Source organism: Setaria italica, chromosome IX, assembly GCF_000263155.2.
Source record: "Setaria italica strain Yugu1 chromosome IX, Setaria_italica_v2.0, whole genome shotgun sequence".
Taxonomy (NCBI): Eukaryota; Viridiplantae; Streptophyta; class Magnoliopsida; order Poales; family Poaceae; genus Setaria; species Setaria italica.
The window spans coordinates 8256750-8278100 of record NC_028458.1 but is presented as its reverse complement, the minus strand read 5'-3'; the positions used below and the strand labels follow the sequence as shown (position 1 = coordinate 8278100).

The window sequence follows — 21351 nt, the reverse complement described above, 5'->3', positions numbered from 1 at the left end:
GGCAGAAGGGTTATAACTAATTCATATGAACTCGGATGAAGATAAACTTTATATGAAAATTGTAGACCTCGACAACTAGTTTATCTTCATATGAAGTTTATCTCCATCCGAGTTCATATAAATTAGTTATGATTTTTTGAAATTGTAGATCTCCATATAAAGTTTATCTCCATCCGAGTTCTTATGATTTTTTAGCTGACGGTAGCGTTTAATCCGGTGGTAGGGGTCTGTTTCTGCAAATTTTTGAATCGGCTATTTATTTCTCAAAATTGTTAAAGAAAAATAAAAAAATAAAAAAATTCCTTAACAGGGCTCACAAGCCAGGCAGTGAGTGAAACGCCGGCCCGAACGACAGGAACCCCCAAAACGCGAAAAGCCCAAACGGCCCAGTCGTAACTCGTAACCGCAACCCGACCCACCTTGAAGTCCTGAACCTGCGGCCGGCGCCGCAGCCGGAGCCGAACCCACCAAACCCTACTCGCCGCGGCGGCCGGCGGGGGGCAGGAGCCAGGACCCGGAGGATGGTGCCCTTCTCGATGTACCGCGGCAACCTCCACATCGGCGGGCGCGACAGCATCGCCGCCGCCCCGCGCCGGTGGGAGCCGCCCCGCCCGACCCTTACCGTGAAGCGGTTCCGCCGCCTCCTGCGCAACCGCTCCCTCGCCATCGCGCGCCTCGCCGCGGAGCAGCAGCGTCGCGGATCCCCGTCCTCCGCGGGCGCGGACGGCGGTCGTGGCGCGGCGGAGCACGATGGGGAGGCACGGGGTGAAGAGGAAGCGGATCGGCTGGAGGAACTAGTGGGACAGCAGCCGCAGCAGCAACATCAGGATGGGGAGGGGGAACAGCAGCAGCAGGCGGAAGAGGGGGCTGGGGAGGAAGAGCAGCAGCAGCAGCAGCAGGCACTGGCGGAAGAGGTGGAGCAGGAGGAGGGGGCTGTGGAGGATGCTGACATGAACGATGCCGGGGAGATAGTCGTTGTAGGTGATGGCAATGGTGATGCTGAAGAAGGGCAAGGTGAAAGTGAGGGCGTTGACGCTAACCAGGAGGAGGTGAGGGTTGTCCGAATTCTCGATTCTCATAATCCCTGTGCTGCAATTGTCTTGATTGTGCTAACTGCTAGCAACAATCATAATTTAGGCAACCCGTTACATTCCAAGATTGCAGAGTACCTTGCTGGCAAAGAGAGTGTGAGGTCCCAGAGGAGGCAGTTTGGGAATATGAGTTCAGAGCATATATATTCTTAATAATCTTCACACCGACCAACACTGGACAGCCAACTTTCATCTTGCAGTGAAGATGAAACTTCTGAGATTACTCAACATTAATCATCTCGCATAAAACAAAAGTTAGAAACTTAGAATACATGGTGTTCTGGATTGCCACTTAACACAAATGTTCTCATAGAAGAATGTGTTTTGCTTGATTACTTTGTTCTGGTACGTTGTAAAGGCTTATGCAGCATGTACACGTGTATTGGTATCGGGCGGATATGGCATTTTCTGAAAAAAACCTATACACAGATACATTTTAGTATTTTTTAATAAATAAATAATAAGGCATATAAAATTTCTTAAAGCATTTGCCTAGCAGGAAATTTCCTTGCATTCTTGTAATCGTGTTCTTGCCATCCAATCTTGCCCCCAAAAAAATCAATCAAGGGTTAATTTGACTACTGGACATGGGAGAAGGGGCAGGAAGGGATTAAAGGGGAGAGGAAACAGGGAAGAACTGCCACCAGGTAGTGGAGATCGTTGCACGCATGTGGGTGTTGATAAACGTGCACCGTGCAGCTTGTGGGCAGCATGCACCGCTGGCAGCTGCTGCCTGCTCGAGCTTATCGTCGGCAGCTGCTTGAGCTCGCATTTGGGATGGTGAAGAAGTCAAGCAACTCGGAGACAGGGGGATAGGATTGTAAACAGGAAAAGAGAATAAGGGAGAGGACTCACCAGTTGCTGCTGACTTGCCTCTGATTTGCCGCTGGCAGATGGAGGAGGTCATCAGTTCAAGCAGGAGGGATGGGCCGGTGGCATACATTGCGACCGGTGGCGGGTGTGCGGGTTAGGTCACAGACTCACAGGGAGCCGGGGGTGGGGTGGGGGGGGGGGGGGTGATAAGGGGGGTTGTTGTGGACTGGGCCGTATCCAGATGAAGTATCTGACGAGCCTTGGTATTGGCCCAAGTATCTGATTTTTCTTTTATTTTTTTAATCGGATGCTCCTCCGATATGTATCCTTGGCGTATCTGTATTGGGGGAACATATGTAAAGGTATGACTATAACCGAGTAGCCTTACACATTGCTTGCATATGAACGGGTGTCTACACATGCGACCTCCGTTGCTTTGTGTTTGTTATGTTGCGACCACTGTGACTTACTCTGTTACTGAGACCAGCATGGTTTTACATCTATTGCAGGTGAGTTATCCTGATCAAATCGATGAAAAGAAGAGAGAGTTGAATGAAAAGCTGGACATCCTAAATAAGAAAAAGCATGATCTTGTGCAGATGCTGAAGCAGGTATTATTTGCGTTATCCATGTTTTTTCTTGTCAATGTCTGTGGTTATAGTATTGCATGTTCGCCGGTTGAATATGTATCCAGTGACCTTCAGATTGTACACAAGTTTATGATTTCTGATAACCAATTTTGTAAGATGTAGATCTGGATTATATTTCCCCATTGAACAATTTTCCAATCCAGGAAAACAGTTAAGTGGATATACCCACCTGAATATGGTGTCGATGAATAATAACAATCCAAGCTCATATTTCAGTTGACACAGGTTGAAGTATTAAGCTCAGTTCGTGTTGCTCGAGACATTGTTGTTGCTGTGTTGTTCCGAAGCTTTGCTTTTAATGATGGGAAAACTGGAAACTAATGGGAGTTGCATGCCTACTCATTGAAAAATACGAAACTCATTCTCGTTCATCATTATTTATCGAATATGTTTTTAATAGTTTAACACTTTTGTCAATTCCTAAACATTCTGTTGCACATGCCATATTGGCAGTGCGTCCAGATGCTTCACATTGGACAGTTGCAATTAACTTCACAAAAGGTCGTTGAATTGGATTAGTCTGTGGATAAGAAGGTTCTCGGGATCTTTAGATGTCATTTGCTATAGTCTTGATATCTATCTCCTATCTCTAGATAAATGCTATACTTGTCGCTTAGTCCATTAGTTTGAATGAATGAAATAATATATGGATACACAATAGTGCCATAGTGGTGGTTAGCTGCTCTTTTCTGACTGAACTTGGTGGTCAGTATGGAATGTCATTGTTTTATCTGTTTGAACAGGTTTTAAATGCTGAAGAGGAAATCCGAAGGCGTAGCATGCAGGCCTCGTTGCGCGTTGCTATGCCTCAGCCATCAGAAAACGCAACGGATGGAAGTTCTATTTCCAGGCTGGGCCCCAGAATGACTGTTGATGTCAATTTCGGTGATGTTGCTGGCGATTCAGATGCTGGTTCCAACCAGGGCACTCCTGGGCGACCCTTGCATCACTTCCACAGCATCTCTCCTTCAACAGCCTCATTTGTTAGGTCGCCTTTTGGTTCTCTACAGGTAAGCTGTTCGAATGGTCATTAAATAGTCTTGTTGCAAATCCATATCTACTTTTGTCCATGTCACGTGCTTTTGGCACTAAGTGCGTAGAATGTAGATTGTAGCAAACTGCAAGAGTGAGACTTCAAAATCAGAAGATAACTTAACAGTAAATAAAGATCATTCTGTAAATGCTGCTCGACATGCTTATCTACCATTTCCGACTTCTAAGTTCAGAATATAATGAATTAATGATTGCTTTGATGCCACCCGCTATTACTTTTTGGAATAAGCCTATCTTGGCACCTCAACTCTTCTATTTGTCTAAGTTTGAGTCTCAACTCCAACGCCATCTAAATCTAGCACCTCAACCATTAATACCATTTGATTTTGAGCCCTGAAGCCATTTTCAGTGGTTCAGGTGACATGGCAGCAGGTTTTTCCAAGTTTTTTTTTTGCTATATAGGCCAGAGAAGAGAGAGTGATACTCCATCCCAGGCCACTTCATAGCATAGCTGCATAGGTGTAAAAAAAAAACCAACTTGGAGGAAAAACCACCGCCATTTCACTTGAAAACCACCAAGAACTGGTTTGGGGATCAAAATTGAATGGTACTGGTAGAGGTACTATATTTGGACAGTATTGGAGTACGACAAAATTAGACAAACAAAATTTTCTCTTCAGCTAAAGAACCACATCTGATGTTACAGGGCCACACTCCAAGGAGTCCGGCAACATTCTCTATGGCAAGTCCATCACGCTTTGCAGCAAGCGGGCACCAAGGACAACATCCTGGCCTGCACTCAGCATCATTGCCAGGTGGGAACTATGTAGCCTCATCGCCTTCCCCCGCTGCATCAGGTGGTTCTTCATCAGTGTTCAGGGACCCTCGTCCCCCCAGCTCTACTTAGCTTCCATGCTTTGTGCATAGTTGTACAACTTGTACCGCCCTTGTATGGGTCGTTATTTATTGACAGCTCGTCAGAATCTCTTAGCGACCCTTGGAATAAGGTAATGTTGCGCTGTGGACTGTTATTAACATGTAATATCTCGTAGTTATGTAAACATTAGGATGTCATCAGGTCGCCAATCTTCCGGACAGTGCTAGGTAACTGTAATACTCCTACAATATTTAAGTGTTAGTACCATCTCTTAGGTATTCCCTGGTGTATCATGAACTGCTGATTGTCTAATTGGGTTGCGTTGCATGTAACCAAGGCTTGTGCTGAAATTGCGACCTTTTCTTTTTGCAATCTTTATTTAATAGCTGAAACTCGATAGCCAAATGAAGGTAACCAAACATTGTTTTCGCGGTACTGCTTAAAGATTCCTAACAAATGACGAAACAGGCACCTTCATATTTGCCTCCTGTTTTCAAGTGTGGAACACCAACAAAGTTGATGAAAGCAGCCGATACAGAGTCCACAAGATCACGTGGCAATCAAACGTCAACAAATGTACAAATGAGACAGCAGCTTGGCTAGCTGCATTGCTTGTAGAGATCTTAACAAACGGCAGCGCACTTGTCCACGGCTCAAACAATCCTCTCAAGGTGTCGAAGGCTGAGAAACTACAGGAAGTTGTGAGGATAAAGTTAGTGGAAAATTACTGAAAATCAACAGAATCATTTAGAGGCATATATAATTAGAAAATTCATGACATTAGTTGATAAGATAACACTTGTTAGATGCTTTTGACGAGAGTTGCTGATCCACGTATGCATCAAGAAGTGGGCAGGAAGGAACAATCGGTGGCTCATCTGATCACAACTCATTCTTTTTATGGCTTCAACTTTGTTTGGAAGGCCACATGCTAGATCCCATCTCACTACTATAGTACTGGTATGTGCACTCGGCATCAGCATTTAAGTGAACAGATACTGGGCACCAGCAACAAGGCAAGCTTGGGACCAATTCCGAACCAAATTTGGGATAAATATATTAATATGGCAGTTCCTGTTAAAATTGCTATTCCAATACCATCTCCATAATCTCACTGCTATGGCAGTATCTTTTTTTTTTAAAAGGTTACCGCTATGGCAGAGTATCAGAACACTATCTTGAACACTAGCTACTAATGAACCACAATAAATGAATCGAGTTTCGTGGGGAATCAACCAATAAATGCATACTGCAGGATGGAGCGTAGTGGGATGGGCACCCACACACCGAAAAGGAGGGAATCAGTGAAACAAACTCTAGAAAGTGGTAGAGCAGTTTTCTGCGATCAGAAACAAGGAAACAGACATATGCCCCAGTAATAAGTTTTCAGCCAACTGAAACTTTTTTGTAAGCAAAATATCCCTTATCAGGTAGAATGCCATAAATTATTAGACAGATGATGATTTAGCAATATGAAATTGAAAGATCAAGGGAGATGCAAATCTTTATAACCAAAATGCTATATTACCTCATGCAATGCTGGGCCTTCCCCATCCCCTAAAATTGGGCAAAGAAGTCCTGCAAGGACCAAAACAGTAATTTAGATCAAGAAAACTAACATAGTGATCAAATGCCATATAGAAACCGTGCTGTAAAAAAGGTCATCAATTGCAAGCTGACATTCAACCAAGCACATCAATTGCCTATATACTGAAAAGATCATATCATAATAGTTTGTTTACAGGTCACATGCATCATTTCAAAAGGAAATCAAATGCCATCGTTGCAAGTCAGATTCCCAAAATAATATTGTTAGACGTAGCAATTTACCCATAAGTTGAATCAGTAATCCAAATCATAAAATGGGATTTTTTCTCTATTTCTTCAATTTCATATTGACCACTCTAAGCAATAAGAGCCCGTCCTTCAGCCAGTGACACTATTGAGTCACCAAGAATATATTGTTACAGAATACCTGAATCAGTAAATCAATTTCATTTCCATTCATCTTTTACTGTGCCCTTTTCATGTCTAATTCACAACATTCTGTATTTCTAGTATACCACCAGAGAGAACTAAAAATAAAATTCACTGATATAACTTACAATTAAATGGTGTAAACAAGCACACCCATGAACTAACAGTAAACTGAACAGTAGAGCAATACTCTTGGACTTGTGCACAAAGATAACTCAAGAAAACCACAGCAACCACAGGGCTAATAACAGTAGAGCAATACGCTTGGACTTGTTCACAAAGACAACTCAAGAAACCTCAGCAATCGCAGGGCTAATAAGTTTCATAAGCTTACAAATCCATCAGTGGTACCAACCAGGCAATCACACAATGTCACAATATAAGGAAATCACATATAGGTAGAATATCTCCTTTGGGTAATTGTGTGACACTACTTGACTTGTCTCACAACCTCACTCCTCAATCTCATTGGGAGAAACAAGTTTCTGGACTATACCGGTCCTGTGGTAGCAAATCATGATCTCAAAACAAAATTGTGCATTGGGCGGCCCTATAGATTGGCCCTTCCCCCTCCCCCTCATCAAGCAAGCATAAGTAAGGATTTGAGGGGTTCGTCCCCTCCTAAATTGCCCTCCGTGGCAGAAGGTTAGTAAACCTGACAGATGAATGGCCTATGGTCATGGCACTTTGTGAGATCTTTAGCACGCTGGTTATCTAATGGAGTACCTTCCCATCCCAAAGTCAGCACATGATGCATTAATACTGAACAAAAAATATGCTTAGGACCACTCTGAAGAACTTCCACAGGATGCAGTCAGGCATATTATTTTACAATCACGTGCCGTTCCTTTAATACCCAATGTCAGATTATCCGCAATAAGCAATCCTCGGTTTTTTTCCTTCACAACCACGCTACCTCCCTAGTCTATAGAAAGTCAAAACTCAAAACCAACTACCATCGACATCAAGCAAGCCTCTAGAAAGAACAAGAGTGGCGTACGGGCACCTTTCTGCTCGGATTCACGACCCAACAAGAAAACATAGCCAGGAAATTGAACTGGCACGTCGCTCGTTAGGAACTTAATTTGTAATTAGGGACCAAGTTCACCACAGAAAACCCGATAAGCTCAAACAAGGAACTGACTGAATGCCAATGGCTGCACGTGACAACAAAGTACCCGGCGAGGAGGGGAAACTGTTCCTACCTGGAACCATTTGGCGGCGACGGCGAGCGCGGAGGAGAGGCGGCAGCGGTTGGAGGCCTCGCAGGAGTGGATGGACTGGAAGTCGGCGGCGGGTAGCCTGCGCGTGATCCACCCGATGTCGAGGTAGACGTAGCTCGGCGGCGGGGGCAGGTCGACCTTGATGCGGATGACGTTGAACCAGAAGAGGAAGCGGCGGACCTGGACGCCCTCGAGGCCGGAGAGGGAGCCGTAGCGGAGCACCCCCGTGACGCGGGGCTGGAAGTAGGTGAGGTACCCGAAGTGGACGTAGCAGGGCCCCGCGAGGTCGACGGCGAGGCTTCCGTTGTCAGCGAGCGAGAAGGCGGTGACGGTCGACGGGAAGACGCCCGGGGGCAGGCCGTACAGCGGGAGGAGCTCGGCGAGGGTCGCGTTCTTGTGCGGCGGCGGCGGAGTGGGAGTTGGAGTGGGAGGGGATGGGGGAGGGGTCGCCGCCGCCGCGGCGCCGGCGGCGAGGAGCAGCGGCAGGAGGAGGAGAGCGAGGCGCCGCATTGGGAGGAGACGGAGAGAGCGCACGTTTTCTTCCCCCCTCTGCGTGTCTTGGTGGGATCACCGTGACGGGGAAGAAGGTGCCGGCTGGGCTGGGTCTGGGTGTGGTGGGTTTGGCCGTTTGGGTTCCGATGCTTCGATCTATATGGAATGGAACCAACCACGAGGTTTGGGTTCAGGTCTTTGCCATTTTGTTTTTGTTTTGATCTAGTAATAAAATGTTTTTCTTTCTTTATTTTTTAGATTCTTTTTTTTGCTATTATAGTTTTAGGGTCAAATACTCTAAAAAAGAGTTGTAGGGTCAAAGACTCAAGAGCGATGGGAGTTGAGAAATTGCTTCAAGTAACACAAGATCAGATCAGACGGAATCCCAGTGATGGATATGCTGTTGCGTTGCGACTCTTCTATACACGTGGCACGCAGATCAGCTACTAAAGGTTTGCGTTGTACTTCTTCCATTTCAAATTGTAGGTCACTGCAACTTGGAGAGTCAGATCATTTCATATTTGACCAAAATTATAGAAAAAATTACAAAAATTTATAGCACATAATAGATATAATATGAAAATATATTTAGTGGAGAATCTAATAGTAGTTATTTGGTATTATAAATGTTAGTGCTTTATTGTATATATTTGATCGAGATGTTTTAATTTTCAAAAAAATTAAAATGATTTATAATTTGGAACGGAGGGAGCACATTTATGCTCTAAGCTGTTTGGTCGTGCAACCAGCTGCGAAACCAGCACCCACCTCCGACCGGTCATCTTCTTGCATGCTTCGATAGTGCAAACTAGAATTTTCCAAATTTGCTATTGCCGTTTCTTTCACAGGGTTTGAACTTTGGAATGTTATTGCCACGAGTTGGGCTGTACTGTAGCAAACTACTTTTGAGGAGGGAAGGCCTGATTTCGTAATGGGCCTATATAATGATGAACGTGTGTGTAGGGGAACGCCTGATCGGACGGATCTGAGAGGCCCGAAACAAGCATCCTACGGCTCTTGGGCTATAAGCCTACCACGAAGCCCAAAAGAGAGTAAAAACAGAAGAAACGGCGGAACTGCCATTCGTTCGTTCGTTCGTTTATCCGGACTTCAGGAGGGATAGATGACAGCACAGCACTGATGGCTATGGTTCAGATTTTGTGCTTTCCAATGTTTTCCTGCGAGAGGTTTGCTGAAACTGGTGCGTAAACGCTCAACCTTTGTTGCAAGGTATATGGATTAAGGCAAGGACGCATGGTTACTTTTTGGAAGTAATGCACCCAACTCTGTACATCACTCTGCTAAGGCTATGTTTAGTTCCCTATAAACTTCCAACTTTGACACTATGCAAAAAGAAGATTCCTTGTCACATCAAACTTGCGGTACATGCATGGAGTACTAAATATAGACGAAATCAAAAACTAATTGCACAGTTTTGTTGTACTTTGTGAGACGAATCTTTTGAGCCTAATAATTAGTCAATGTTTGGATAATAATTCACAAATACAAACGAAATGCTACAGTTGCGCATTTATGGCAAAATGCTAATTTTGCCACTCTCAAATTGGGAACTAAACAAGGCTAAATTCAAAATATCCATAGCATATACACATATGAATCCAGATCAGCATGGCGTTTCACACGTTTTCAGATTCCTTCCAAGCCAAAGCATAGCCAAATCTCTAATCAGCAGAGTGGCCGTCGATCGATGCAGGCCAGGTTCAAATGGGGCCCAGCTCATGCACTCCTCGTAGTCTCAGTCGTAGGCGAGAGCTTTCCTCATGTTTCATCCACGTAGCGTGGCTACTATGGACAACAGTTACTGACCGTAATGGTGTACTCCAGCACACACACTGACAAAAGGTGTCGCTAGCTTGTACAACTGGGAAAACGCATCCGGCAAGTTTGCCCGGCCGTCACATGTTTTTTTTTTTTTTACGAAAGGGCACGAGAGTGTGCCTATCGGCCGTCACATGTTATGCGGGGTGATCGTCGCCGGGCCTCCGCCCCCTGGTAACATTCGCTCTATCTTGGAATCCCCGTCTCCCCTACCCATTGTTGCGAGGGAGAGAAGCAGCAGCAGCAGCCGCCATGGCGCATGTCCTCGTCGTGCCGTTCCCGGCCCAGGGCCACATGAACCCCATGGTGCAGTTCGCCAAGTGCCTGGCGTCCAAGGGCGTGGCCACCACGCTCGTCACCACCCGCTTCATCGCGCGGACATCCGCCGTGGACGCGCGCCCGGCGGCGGTCGAGGCCGTCTCCGACGGGCACGACGAGGGCGGGTTCGCGTCGGCAGCCAGCGTCGGCGAGTACCTGGAGAAGCAGACGGCCGCCATGTCCGAGTCGCTGGCGGCGCTCATCGAGGAGCGCGCGTCGTCGTCGCCGTCGGCGGCGGCGCAGCAGCGCTTCACGTGCGTCGTGTACGACTCGTACGAGCAGTGGGTGCCGCCCGTGGCGCGGCGGATGGGCCTCCCCGCCGTGCCCTTCTCCACGCAGTCGTGCGCGGTCAGCGCCGTGTACTACCACTTCAACCAGGGGAGGCTCGCCGTGCCGCCGCCGCAGGCCGCGGACGGCGGCGACGGTGGTGGTGGCGTACCCCGGAGCAAGGCCCTCGAGGGGCTGCCGGAGATGGAGAGGTCGGAGTTCCCGTCGTCCGTGTTTGGCGATGGGCCGTACCCAATGATCGCCGAGAGCGCGCTCAAACAGTTCGCTCAAGAGGGGAAAGATGACTGGGTGCTGTTCAATTCATTCGAAGAGCTGGAGAGCGAGGTGAGTGCGGATTTGGAAGCATTTTGGTTTACAGGTTTCTTAGAATTTATTAGTCATACACAAAACACATTTCATATAGATATATGAAGTGCGTTTTTTATGACTAATAAATTCAAAATCATGTAAACTAAAAATGCTTCCTTATCCATTCACTTTGTCTATTTAATTTTTTAATAAACACATCAGATTTTTTTTATTACAATTCGGGCAAGTTGGTATCTCTAAAATCAATTTCATATTAAATGTTCCGAACCTATAAAAATAATCATAAAACTCTTAATACATTTTTTAACACAGGGCATTAATTACGTCCTCTCATAAAATTTGAACTTAAAAGAATTTGTACATAGTGAAATAAAAAAAGAAAAATAGTTCAGGAAACAAATCGAGCATAACTTTTATTAAACTGAATTGATGATGATAGTAAAGTAGATTTTTTCTTAATTTTTTAGTAAGACTGATTTCCTACCTGGTACCGCCAGATGAATTTCATTTCAGAGCATATATATGTGCGGCACGATGAGAGATTCGGAGCAAGTTTAATTTTTTCTTTGAACCGGACTAATCATCTCGACCGCTTCTTCCTGTGCCTAGGTCTTGGCTGGACTGACAAACTACATGAAGGCCCGAGCCATCGGTCCGTGCGTGCCGCTGCCGGCCGCTGGCACCGGCGCCACCGGCCGGATCACCTACGGCGCCAACCTGCTGAACCCGGAGGACGCCTGCATCAAGTGGCTGGACACCAAGGCCCCCGGCTCCGTGGCCTACGTCTCCTTCGGCAGCTTCGCGTCCCTCGGCGCCGCCCAGGCGGAGGAGCTCGCCCGCGGCCTCCTCGCCGCCGGCAAGCCGTTCCTCTGGGTGGTGCGGGCCACCGAGGAGCACGACCTCCCGCGGCACCTCCTCGACGACCCCGCGGCGTCGGGCGCCGCGATGGTCGTGCGCTGGTGCCCGCAGCTGGACGTGCTGGCGCACCCTGCCGTGGGCTGCTTCGTGACCCACTGCGGCTGGAACTCGACGCTGGAGGCGCTCGGCTTCGGCGTGCCGATGGTGGCGCTGGGGCTGTGGTCCGACCAGCCCACCAACGCGCGGTACGTCGAGGCCGCCTGGGGCGCCGGCGCGCGCGCGCGCCGCGACGACGCCGCGGGGGTGTTCCCGCGCGGGGAGGTGGAGCGGTGCGTGCGCGCCGTCATGGACGAGGGCGAGGGCGCAGCCGCGATGAGGGAGACGGCCGGGAAGTGGAGGGACAGGGCTCGAGCGGCGGTGGCGCCCGGCGGCAGCTCCGACCGGAGCCTGGACGAGTTCGTGGAGTTCGTGCGCGCCGGCGCCGCTGCGGAGAAGTGGAAGGCGCTGGTTCTGGAGGGAAGCGAGCCTGAAGGGTCTGAGATGTGATGACGCGATGCGATCAGACAACGCTTGGCTTGCTTTGTTTTGTGATGACCGGATCGGCCGGGCACAATTACATGGTGGCTGGGGTTAGGACGCTCACCCATCTGTTAGAGTGTGTTTGGTTGCATGCATTACATGATGCATGCATGGATGATCCTGGATGGGGTGGTTCAACCAATTTACTTGTAACATATGGTTCACTCTGATTAGTAGAATAATGTATTAAGTGGGATGGTCTCATCCTGAATGAGTTGATCCAATTCACCCAACCAAACAAAAGAATCATTATTATTTTAAATCATTTCATATATGAATTAAATGATACAACCAATCAAACACAATAACAATAACGAAAGCTGCCCCATGGACTCTGGCACCTCATTTGTCCATTTTGACCGGTCCATCCTACTGCGGTCTTTTGCTCTGTTGCTAGCGTTTCCAGAGCGTTCTTGAGCCTCCCAACAGACGCCACGCTCAGCATCATATGCCTACCTCTGCACCAACTGGTCTCCGCCCTCCGTCTGTCCCGCCGACTCTGCCTGCTAGGCATCATCTGCGACAGGCAAGGCGACGTTGGAGGGAGCAACGGCACGACGGCACCACGCTCCAGTTGCCTCCGCTTGCCCTCCGTCGCAGCCCGGCCCTCGCCTCCTGGAGCTCCATTGCACCAGTGGCGAAGCCCCCGGTTGACAGCTCGTGATTTGCGTGCCAAGGATAAAGCCACAACGGACGAGTGACAGGGAGATGAGCGATGAGCTCTCCGCCGACCGCGTGCGGGGTGCCAGCCGTGGCTTTCGTGGAGCATCTCGATGTCAACAGCCCAACGCGGATATGCGACCGCTCAAGGATATGCTGGCGTTCCTGCATCCGGGCGCGGGCAGAGGCTACGGTAGCGTCAGCCTCGTACGACATGGTTCAAACATGTTGCGAGAGCTCCTGCACGTCCACAATCAGTTCATCAGCCATCACATGCTCAAGTTCATCACCGTGGGCGCGTGGCTCTGTCTATCGACACTACCAACGAGATTGCGGTTACCTAATATCATTTTACTTGCATAAAATTGGTCTCCTTCATAAAGTAATCTTGGAATTTGGCAGGTCCTGCTGTGTTCTTGCATGAACCGTCTCATTAGGTTCCTATGGTGGTTAGAAAATGTAAACTATCAGCTTATTCATTCTGGAAATATATTTGGATCCCTGCAACCATTTACCTCCCATCAGTTTTAGCATTCTAACTACTGTAGTCATCTGCATCGATCAAGCTCTTCTGATAGGGGTACTATTATCGTGTTCTTAGATCGTAAATCCAACAAATCAAAGGCTATTATAATAACACTGGACATATCCAAAGGGGCACAACAACGCTGCACCTAATACTATACACCATGGTAGAACTAATAAATATACTTTTATGCATAAGAATATCACCTGTAGACATTAGTAAACATAATAAACGGCTTGCTGAAATTGATAAGACCGCACATGCATTAGATTCACCTTGTGCTACGAAGAATGAAATAAATTAAAAGAATGTGCTTTTCTGTCAACCAATTCTAATGTTGCCGGACATTTTGATCATGATGCACCTTGCCATACCATCCTTTGTCTTGCACATTGCTTTGTCACTAACCTTTTGTAGGAGATGGATGATGGGATGGAGTTGAGGACGACTCTAATTCAAGAAGGGAAGGATGATGAGGACATCACCATGATTGATACACGCAAACCACGCGCTTCACCAAGTTACAAGTCATCACCAACTTGAACTTCGCGTTCGGTTCTGACTCAGCCGACCACCCTGCACGGAAACGACAAACAGTTGTAGTATTTATTTAGAGAAGATAATTTGAATTTAATCCAAACATATTTATAAAATGAATATCAAGTAATTGAATCGGTATCTGATTACGTGAGACACGTGTAATATGAAACCACAGGAGCGGGAAAAGCCATGGAGCAATCAATATGCTATCGGCCTGCTGGGTCAGCAGGACTAGCCGGGGGAACTTCTGTCACGTAAGCGGAAGCAATAACTTGTATAACGACCTAGCTTAAGAAAACGGCTCATGCCCACTTTGCATGTTGAGTGGTCACACCAACACTGCAACCTGCTTACGCTTTCGTCCCCGTTTCGTGTAAAAGGGTTAACTTAAGGTTGCAATGCTTCCTAACACTAGCTATTTAAGTTGGTCTATCTCTCACTTGGGTAGCAGTTTGAGACTATCCCATATATCCTACTTTTGGTGGAGTAACCACATAGCTATTTTGGCCCATGGGTCTCACAACACTCCCACCCTAAGGACTCGACGTACTCGTCGAGCTATCGAACCAACCTACCCATACAGGACAATTGTCCAGGACCTACTCTCCCAGCCACGTCCGTACATCCAATGCCGGTGCATGTGCCATATCGTGTCCACACAGAACCCACGCGTCATGCACACCATGCCCGCGCACTTGACCCGCCTGAGCCTGTGACACGGCGAGAGCCTGCTCTGGTACCAAATGTAACGACCCAGTCCAGAAAAACGGCTTATGCCCACTCTGCACGCTGAGTGGACCTCACCTACATTGGAACCTGCTTATGCTTTTATCCTCGCTTCACGTAAAAAGGTTAACTCAAGGTTGCAATGCTTTCTAACCCTGACTATTTAAGTTGGCTAGCAGTTTGGACTCCCATACATGCTACCTTTGGTGGAGTGACCACATGGCCATTTTGACCCATGGGCCTCATAACTCGGTTTTGGAGAGGGCAGAGATAGAAGCAATTATTGTTGGTGTGTGGAACGAATGAATAACTATAGCATTGCACAATAGTGTAAGGAATAAGTACTACTCCCTCCGTTCCAAATTATAAGTCATTTCAACTTTTTTGGAGAGTCAAAGTATCTCAAGTTTGACCAAATTTATACAATAAAGTGCTAACATTCATGATATCAAATAGGTACCATTAGTTTCTTCATTAAATATATTTTCATAGTATATCTATTCGGTGCCATAAATTTTTGTAATTTTCTCTATAATTTTGGTCAAATATTTTTATATTTGACTCTCCAAGAAAGTTGGAATCACTTATAATTTGGAACGGAGGGAGTACGTAGGAGCAGGCCAGACGATCTGTGGCTTCTGTTTTTCTCCCCACCAATAGCAAGTTGTTCCTTCCACTACCATTTGAGTAAATAGTTGGCAGGCCTTCACCCTATAGTAGGCTGTGATCTGTGGCTTTCTCCTGGAATAGGCTGATAATTGCTTATACCTGCGGACCATATATGTAGTTAATCCTTCCAAGCAGACTTGCTGCTGTCCCTCTTGCTCTCTCGCTGAAGTACCCTAGGACTAGGGTAATCTTGCCCATACGGATTAGTGTAATCTAGCCATCTACGAAGTAGGGATTTTTTGTATGGTGTGTTTGCTCGAAGGAAAAAAAGAGTATAGTTGTGATATGGAGTTCTTGATTGAGATAGGTATGTTAGCAGTAATCCTTGTGTTTTTGCCTATCTACTAGCATTAGTATAGGCAACCACTTCCTTAGATAGTAAGTTTCCTTAGGCTGCAAGCTTGAGTCAAGTCAATGGGTTAAGTCTTTGTTATAGTGGGTAAGTAAGTCTAGTCCGATCAGCGATCAGCTTCGTGCACGGCACAGGTACCTATGCCCCGACGGTCGACACGGGCACTGCAGCACTAGAACCATCTAGAATTGACAAATCTCCTAACGGTGTACTCAATCCTGATTTCTGGTTGCAAATTACAAGTGTGGATTCACTGATTCAATGATTGATTGGTGTGTCCATAGTTCATTGAGATGTGATTCAGTTGTTAGGGTTACTTAGCCTAGCTTGAAAATTGACCTTCTGGTTATTATTTATTAATCCCTCTGTTAAATTGTACTCTACTCCATCACAATCCAGCTTTCAATTACAAATTGTGATTGTAGATTCACTTGTATACAGAATTGTTGGGGAATTTTGTAGTTGGATCCAAATTGTGTGTTGGATTATACCATATTGTATATTAGAATTTTTGACTAGGACTACCCTAGTTCAACACTAAATGTACAACGCAAACGACGACGATGTACGTTCAATTGACCAGAGAGGTGCAAAGTGCAAATTAGGTTCAAGTCCAAAAGATTATATGCCTCATATGCGAGTGGAATGCATTCTATCACACCTCTAGGAACATTCTTTGCTTTTTCTTTAACACCTTTTCCCATGCGAAACATTTTTTCCCTTCTCCTAGAGTAAATAGGTGCGTGCGCGCTGTCATGGATGAGGGTGAGCGCGCGTCGGCAAAGAGGGAGATAGCGGGGAAGTGGAGGGAAAGGGCTCGCGCTGTGGTCAGCGGAAGCTCCGACCGGAGCCTGGACGAGTTCGTGCATGCTGGCGCTGCGGAAAGGTGGAACCGTGGAAGCCGCTGGTTATAGAGGGGAGCGAGGTTTAAGGGTATGAGATGTGATCACTTGATGAGATAGACGGAGCATGCGAAAACTGAAGCATTCAATGCTTGGTGCTTGCTTTGGTTTATGACTGGACCGGCTCGCCAATGGTCCTTGGGACTTGTGGATAGGTTATCTATGGTTATGGATTATTTTATACTCTTTTAGTTTTATTTTGAGCATACAAAACGTGGGTTGAGTCTCATCTTCCTAGCCTCCCTTCTAATTATTGCACAACTGTGAACCAGGCCTCAAATAAAAAAACTAATTATTGCACAACTGTGAACCAGGCCTCAAAGGAGGATGAGGAACGCATGAGTGGGTCTACGACAAGATGGGGTAAAGGATAGGAAGAGGCGTATAGAAATATCTCTAGAGACGAAAACAAGACGGGGAAATCCCATCCCAACCGGCACCCTATATTTATCAGGAACATGAACGTTCCTGTATTTTACTCACGAATTCCCGATTTTATTCCCGGTTTTTCCCGTATAGCAACACTGGCCAGCTTTCCAAAAGATCGGTCTGCTTTCCCGGTTAACGAAATGACCAAGCGTGTCAGTCAGCCTGTGCATGCTCGTGGCTTAGAAATCCACCGAAGATGCAAGTTTGGCCATTTCGTTGTATTTTCTCTTTTCCTTTGCAATCTTTGTTTTTGTTTCCACGTATTTTGTGATAACTAAATTATACAAATAATTGTTTTTCTCGAGTTCAGTCCATCAATCATCCCGATTGATAATACCGGTTCCCGATCGTTATTAACACGTTCCTGACCAAATTATTTTGTTTCCGACATCTTCGATTTCATTTTCCCGACCGGCATTCACGCTCTCGTTTCCGTTCCTGGACAAAAAAATACAGTAGCGAAAGTGGTTTCCCTATCGTTACCGACCATTTTCATCCCTAAATGTCCCCATAGCCGTTCCTTAAAAAAAATGTCCCCATAGCGAGCTAGATCAGGCGGTTCCTGTGGCACAAAGCAGGTCGTTGTCAACATGACCGGCAGGGCGGACCCATGCCAGGTAGGACCGGGCAAGGGATCACAACTCACAAGCCCCACTCAGATTTTGATTTATATGAACTTGAGCCATGTTTGGTGATGGTGAAGTTATGAAGACCAAAAAGCTCATTCATTCTCAGTCTTATTTAGAGTAGAGATTTCTAGATTTTTCTCCATGTTATGATAATACGATTAAGCATACATTATAGGTCCGGAAGTGACATATGGTTGTTTAAAGATATTTGACAAATAAAAAATAGACTATCTATTTATCCGTTGATAAACCACTGGATTAAAATCCAACAGTTTGGATTCCCTCGATGATGGAAAAATTGAATAAAATCAGAACATTTTGTTTGTCTATCTGGAACATTTTATTTCATAGCTAGAATATAAATTGTTTTAGACCGGAACTTTTGCAAATCCGTGACATCCAGATTTTTAAGAATGATTTATTTCTCTACTTATTAGAACATTTATTTCAGTGTCGGAACATTTTTTCCATCATGCTGGAAAATTAAAAAAAATTGACAGATTTTTGCCAAAAAAACCTGTCAGGTAAATAGCGTTTGCTCCCACCATTTCCTAAAGCAGCCAGCAGGTAAATGCACTTGGTTGTACGTACTTGTATCTATGAATGAAATCCAAGCTCCTACCTTTTCTTTTAAAAAGGAAAACGTTCAATCCATTGCATTGGTTTCTCGGACACGATCAAACTTTGAAAGCACGCATACATAGTTTCATTTGTTACATTACACATGAAAAATGAGAAAAATACAATTTAATTCCCCGACTAGCTCCATTTATAGTTTCATAGTGAAGTTATGAAGACCAAAAAGCTCATTCATTCTGAATCTTATTGAGAGTAGAGATTTCAAGGTTTTTCTCCACATCATGATGAATACGATTAAACATATATTCTAGGTCCGGAATTGATATATGGTTAGGTTTGTTTAAAGATATTTGACAAATGAAAAATGGGCTATCTATTTATCTGTTGATAAATCACTGGATTAAAATCCAGCAGTTTGGATTCCCTCGATAATAAAAAATGCAATAAAATCATAACATTTTATTTGTCTATCTGGAACATTTTGTTTGGCAGCTGGAATATATATTTTTAGACTTACATTGCAAACATTTTATTCCCTACCTAGAAACATTTTATTTCACTGCCGGGACATTTTTTCCATTATGGTGGAATATTAAAAATAGTTGAGGGAGTAAAACAGACTTTTTCCTTCTTAAAAAGATATGCAGCCAGCAGGTAAATGCACTTGTATCTATCAATGAAATCTAATCTCTTATATTTCATTGATAAAGAGGGGTAAATACAGTCGGCTAGCCGGTATAAAGGGAAAACGAAAAAGAACAAAACTTTGAGCTTATTCTCACGTTAGAAGACTCGTAAGGCTCTTTGCACCGTCTGCAATCCACTAGTTCGCCTCATCTTTGATTTTTTGCGAGGACCGATGGTACAGACGATTCTTGGTGTCAGAAAATTCATGAGTTCCTTTCCTTCCATATCTCCCATATGATTAGAAGAGAAATATTGCGTGTCGTCTTCCGTGAAATTCCTTGTGTTGTTGTGATACTGGACCACCATTCCAGACTTGTCGTATTTTGATGCCATTCGTTTGGAGCAAGTTTCCCTTGTGAGGTCCAGGAGGTCACATCCACAAGCGTCTTGTGAATCGCCATTCCGCTAGGAGGTGGTGCGCCGTCTCCATCGTAAACCTACAGAGTAGGTAAGTCGGGCTGCGGTCCTATCCTCATCTTGCCAGCATGTCTGACGAGCAAACCCTGTTCTGCACAATTAGCCATACAAAGAATTTGCATTTTGGTGGAGCCCACATATTGCAGATGGTGGCTATTTGGGGTGCTTTTGTGCACCCGATGAATTGTGTTTCTTTTAAAAACGAAAACATTTAATCCATCGCATTGGTTTCTTGGATACAATCGTACTTTAGAAAAGCACACATATACAATTTCATTTGTTACATTACACATGAAAAATGAGCAAATACAATTTAATTCCCCGACTAGGTAGTGAACCTCGAGGCCATCCTGACTTATTCCATAATATTACACTTAGCTTCTTAACCAAAGCTTAAATATAGGTTTAAAAAAACAAAGCTTAAATATACGTGTTCTGACTCCTTTCATCGACATTATTTATAGCTACAATACCAAATTGTTGTTGATCCGATCGACACCAATTCCCTACGGATAAATCCACGCGCGAAGCCATCATAAGAGCAGCAGGAGGCTGTCAGTACCCACCGGTGAACTTGGACTTGAGGAGCTCGACGACCTCGGCGTCCACCCGGAGCGCCTTGACGAGCACCGGCGTCGGGATCGGCGGCGAGGACCCGAACAGCGTCAGCGGCACGAAGATGATGCCTGGGTTCTGGCTGTTGAACGACACCACCATGGTGGCCTCCTCCTTCCCGACGTTGAACTGGAAGTGCACGAGGCCGCGCGGGATGACGAAGGTCTCCCCGGCGCGGACCACCTTGGAGTAGTACCGGTTGCCGGAGTCGAGGCTGCCGACGATGCCGACGAGGAGCTCGCCGCGGGTCACGATCCCGACCTCGGTGGCGCGCGGGTGGACGTGCGGCGGGTTGGTGCCGCCGGGGGCGAAGTCGACGCGGTTCATGGACACGCCGAGCGTGTTCAGGCCGGGCCACTCGTTCACGTCGAGCTCCGTCACGTTGGAGCCGTTCGGGTTGGCCAGCGTGTCCCCGCCGCTGGCGATCCTGGTCGAGAAGAGGAACTCGTCGCCGGCCGACGAGGAAGGCTGGCACGGGTAGCCGTTCACCGTGGGCTTGCCGTTGAGGTCGGCGACGCAGAAGTCCTGGAGAGGGTCCGGGTCGGCGGCCATGAGGTGAGGTGCCAGCAGCAGAAGCAGCGTGGCGGACAATAATGCTGCTAGGGCTTTGTAGTTGAAGTGCTCCATCGCTAATGGACTTGAGCTGGCTCTAGTGAATAACCAGCTAGCTAGTGTGTTGTGGTTGTGGAGACTGGAGAGCTGAGGTAGCAGCGATGGATGGATTGGTGAACCATTGTGCCCTTTATATAGGGACGCATGCATGGATTCTACCGTTGTAGGACAGGTTAGCCATGTAATGAAATGCATTGATGTCAAAGTTCAGTGATTTTAGCCCTTTTATATTAACATGATGGAACGTGGAGATAGTTTTGTTTTTAACTATATAACAATTTAGAACAAGCTAATTAGTTCATAATATATTTGAATATTGATTTTTTCAGCCACAAAATCTTTATCAGTCAATGCCATACCGGCTGCTAAGGACCGGGCAATATTTGTTTCTGCATGCAGACATCGAGAGAGCTATAGAAAACTCGCTGGAGTACTGCACTTGGCTACGCACCTTTGTGGCTTTGTGCTCTTGTTCCAAGTCAATTCCCTCCGGCTACAGCTTCGAGTTGATCCATAAATCACTATCCATGCTATGCTAATATAACGGCCAGAAAACATTTTGCTCAAACTGCACCTCGAAAGTAACAGAGGGCTAGCAGAACAAGTTTCAGAATTGGCAGTCCACTTCTCCCACCGTCAGTTAAGTTGGCTTCAACATCTGTAGCCGGCGGCTACGGTTTTGTTGGTGGGTCAAGGAGGCA

General features: G+C 46.1%; 4 protein-coding genes across 5 annotated transcripts; 2 read left to right on the top strand and 2 right to left on the bottom strand.

Annotated features, from left to right (window-relative positions):
• Positions 1-419: 419 nt before the first annotated feature.
• Positions 420-4756, top strand: LOC101768512. Its single transcript, XM_004982055.4, has 4 exons — positions 420-1049; positions 2414-2515; positions 3298-3564; positions 4254-4756. Exons 1-4 carry the CDS (start codon positions 522-524, stop codon positions 4452-4454), a joined length of 1098 nt encoding a protein of 365 aa, XP_004982112.1. The 5' UTR covers positions 420-521; the 3' UTR covers positions 4455-4756.
• A 73-nt stretch (positions 4757-4829) lies between these two features.
• On the bottom strand, positions 4830-8262 carry LOC101768111. Of its 2 annotated transcripts, none has more exons than XM_004982054.4 (3): positions 7607-8259; positions 5953-6002; positions 4830-5113 (listed from the first exon to the last, which is right to left on the bottom strand). In XM_004982054.4, the coding sequence occupies exons 1-2, from the start codon at positions 8132-8134 to the stop codon at positions 5982-5984; spliced, it is 549 nt and encodes a 182-aa protein (XP_004982111.1). In that variant the 5' UTR covers positions 8135-8259; the 3' UTR covers positions 4830-5113; positions 5953-5981. The 2 variants fall into 2 exon arrangements, with proteins under 2 accessions (XP_004982111.1, XP_022678967.1); XM_022823232.1 differs by lacking the exon at positions 4830-5113 and adding an exon at positions 5120-5763 and having other exon boundaries at positions 7607-8262.
• Positions 8263-10153: 1891 nt separating this feature from the next.
• Positions 10154-12523, top strand: LOC101783925 (indole-3-acetate beta-glucosyltransferase). Its single transcript, XM_004986242.3, has 2 exons — positions 10154-10885; positions 11480-12523. Exons 1-2 carry the CDS (start codon positions 10208-10210, stop codon positions 12272-12274), a joined length of 1473 nt encoding a protein of 490 aa, XP_004986299.1. The 5' UTR covers positions 10154-10207; the 3' UTR covers positions 12275-12523.
• Positions 12524-19656: 7133 nt separating this feature from the next.
• LOC101767703 (germin-like protein 3-5) lies at positions 19657-20762 on the bottom strand. Its single transcript, XM_004982053.3, has one exon. It carries the CDS (start codon positions 20663-20665, stop codon positions 19979-19981), a length of 687 nt encoding a protein of 228 aa, XP_004982110.1. The 5' UTR covers positions 20666-20762; the 3' UTR covers positions 19657-19978.
• Between the last annotated feature and the right edge of the window lie 589 nt (positions 20763-21351).

What these genes read in the sequence shown, in the direction of transcription:
- LOC101768512 (XM_004982055.4), top strand. Translation starts at nt 522, where the DNA reads ATGGTGCCCTTCTCGATGTACCGCGGCAACCTCCACATCGGCGGGCGC. An exon ending in TTGACGCTAACCAGGAGGAG is followed by an intron (nt 1,050 to 2,413) that starts GTGAGGGTTGTC and finishes CATCTATTGCAG; the next exon opens with GTGAGTTATCCTGATCAAAT. An exon ending in CGCCTTTTGGTTCTCTACAG is followed by an intron (nt 3,565 to 4,253) that starts GTAAGCTGTTCG and finishes CTGATGTTACAG; the next exon opens with GGCCACACTCCAAGGAGTCC.
- LOC101768111 (XM_022823232.1), bottom strand. Translation starts at nt 8,134, where the DNA reads ATGCGGCGCCTCGCTCTCCTCCTCCTGCCGCTGCTCCTCGCCGCCGGC. An exon ending in TCGCCGCCAAATGGTTCCAG is followed by an intron (nt 6,003 to 7,606) that starts GTAGGAACAGTT and finishes TGGTCCTTGCAG; the next exon opens with GACTTCTTTGCCCAATTTTA.
- LOC101783925 (XM_004986242.3), top strand. Translation starts at nt 10,208, where the DNA reads ATGGCGCATGTCCTCGTCGTGCCGTTCCCGGCCCAGGGCCACATGAAC. An exon ending in TCGAAGAGCTGGAGAGCGAG is followed by an intron (nt 10,886 to 11,479) that starts GTGAGTGCGGAT and finishes TCCTGTGCCTAG; the next exon opens with GTCTTGGCTGGACTGACAAA.
- LOC101767703 (XM_004982053.3), bottom strand. Translation starts at nt 20,665, where the DNA reads ATGGAGCACTTCAACTACAAAGCCCTAGCAGCATTATTGTCCGCCACG.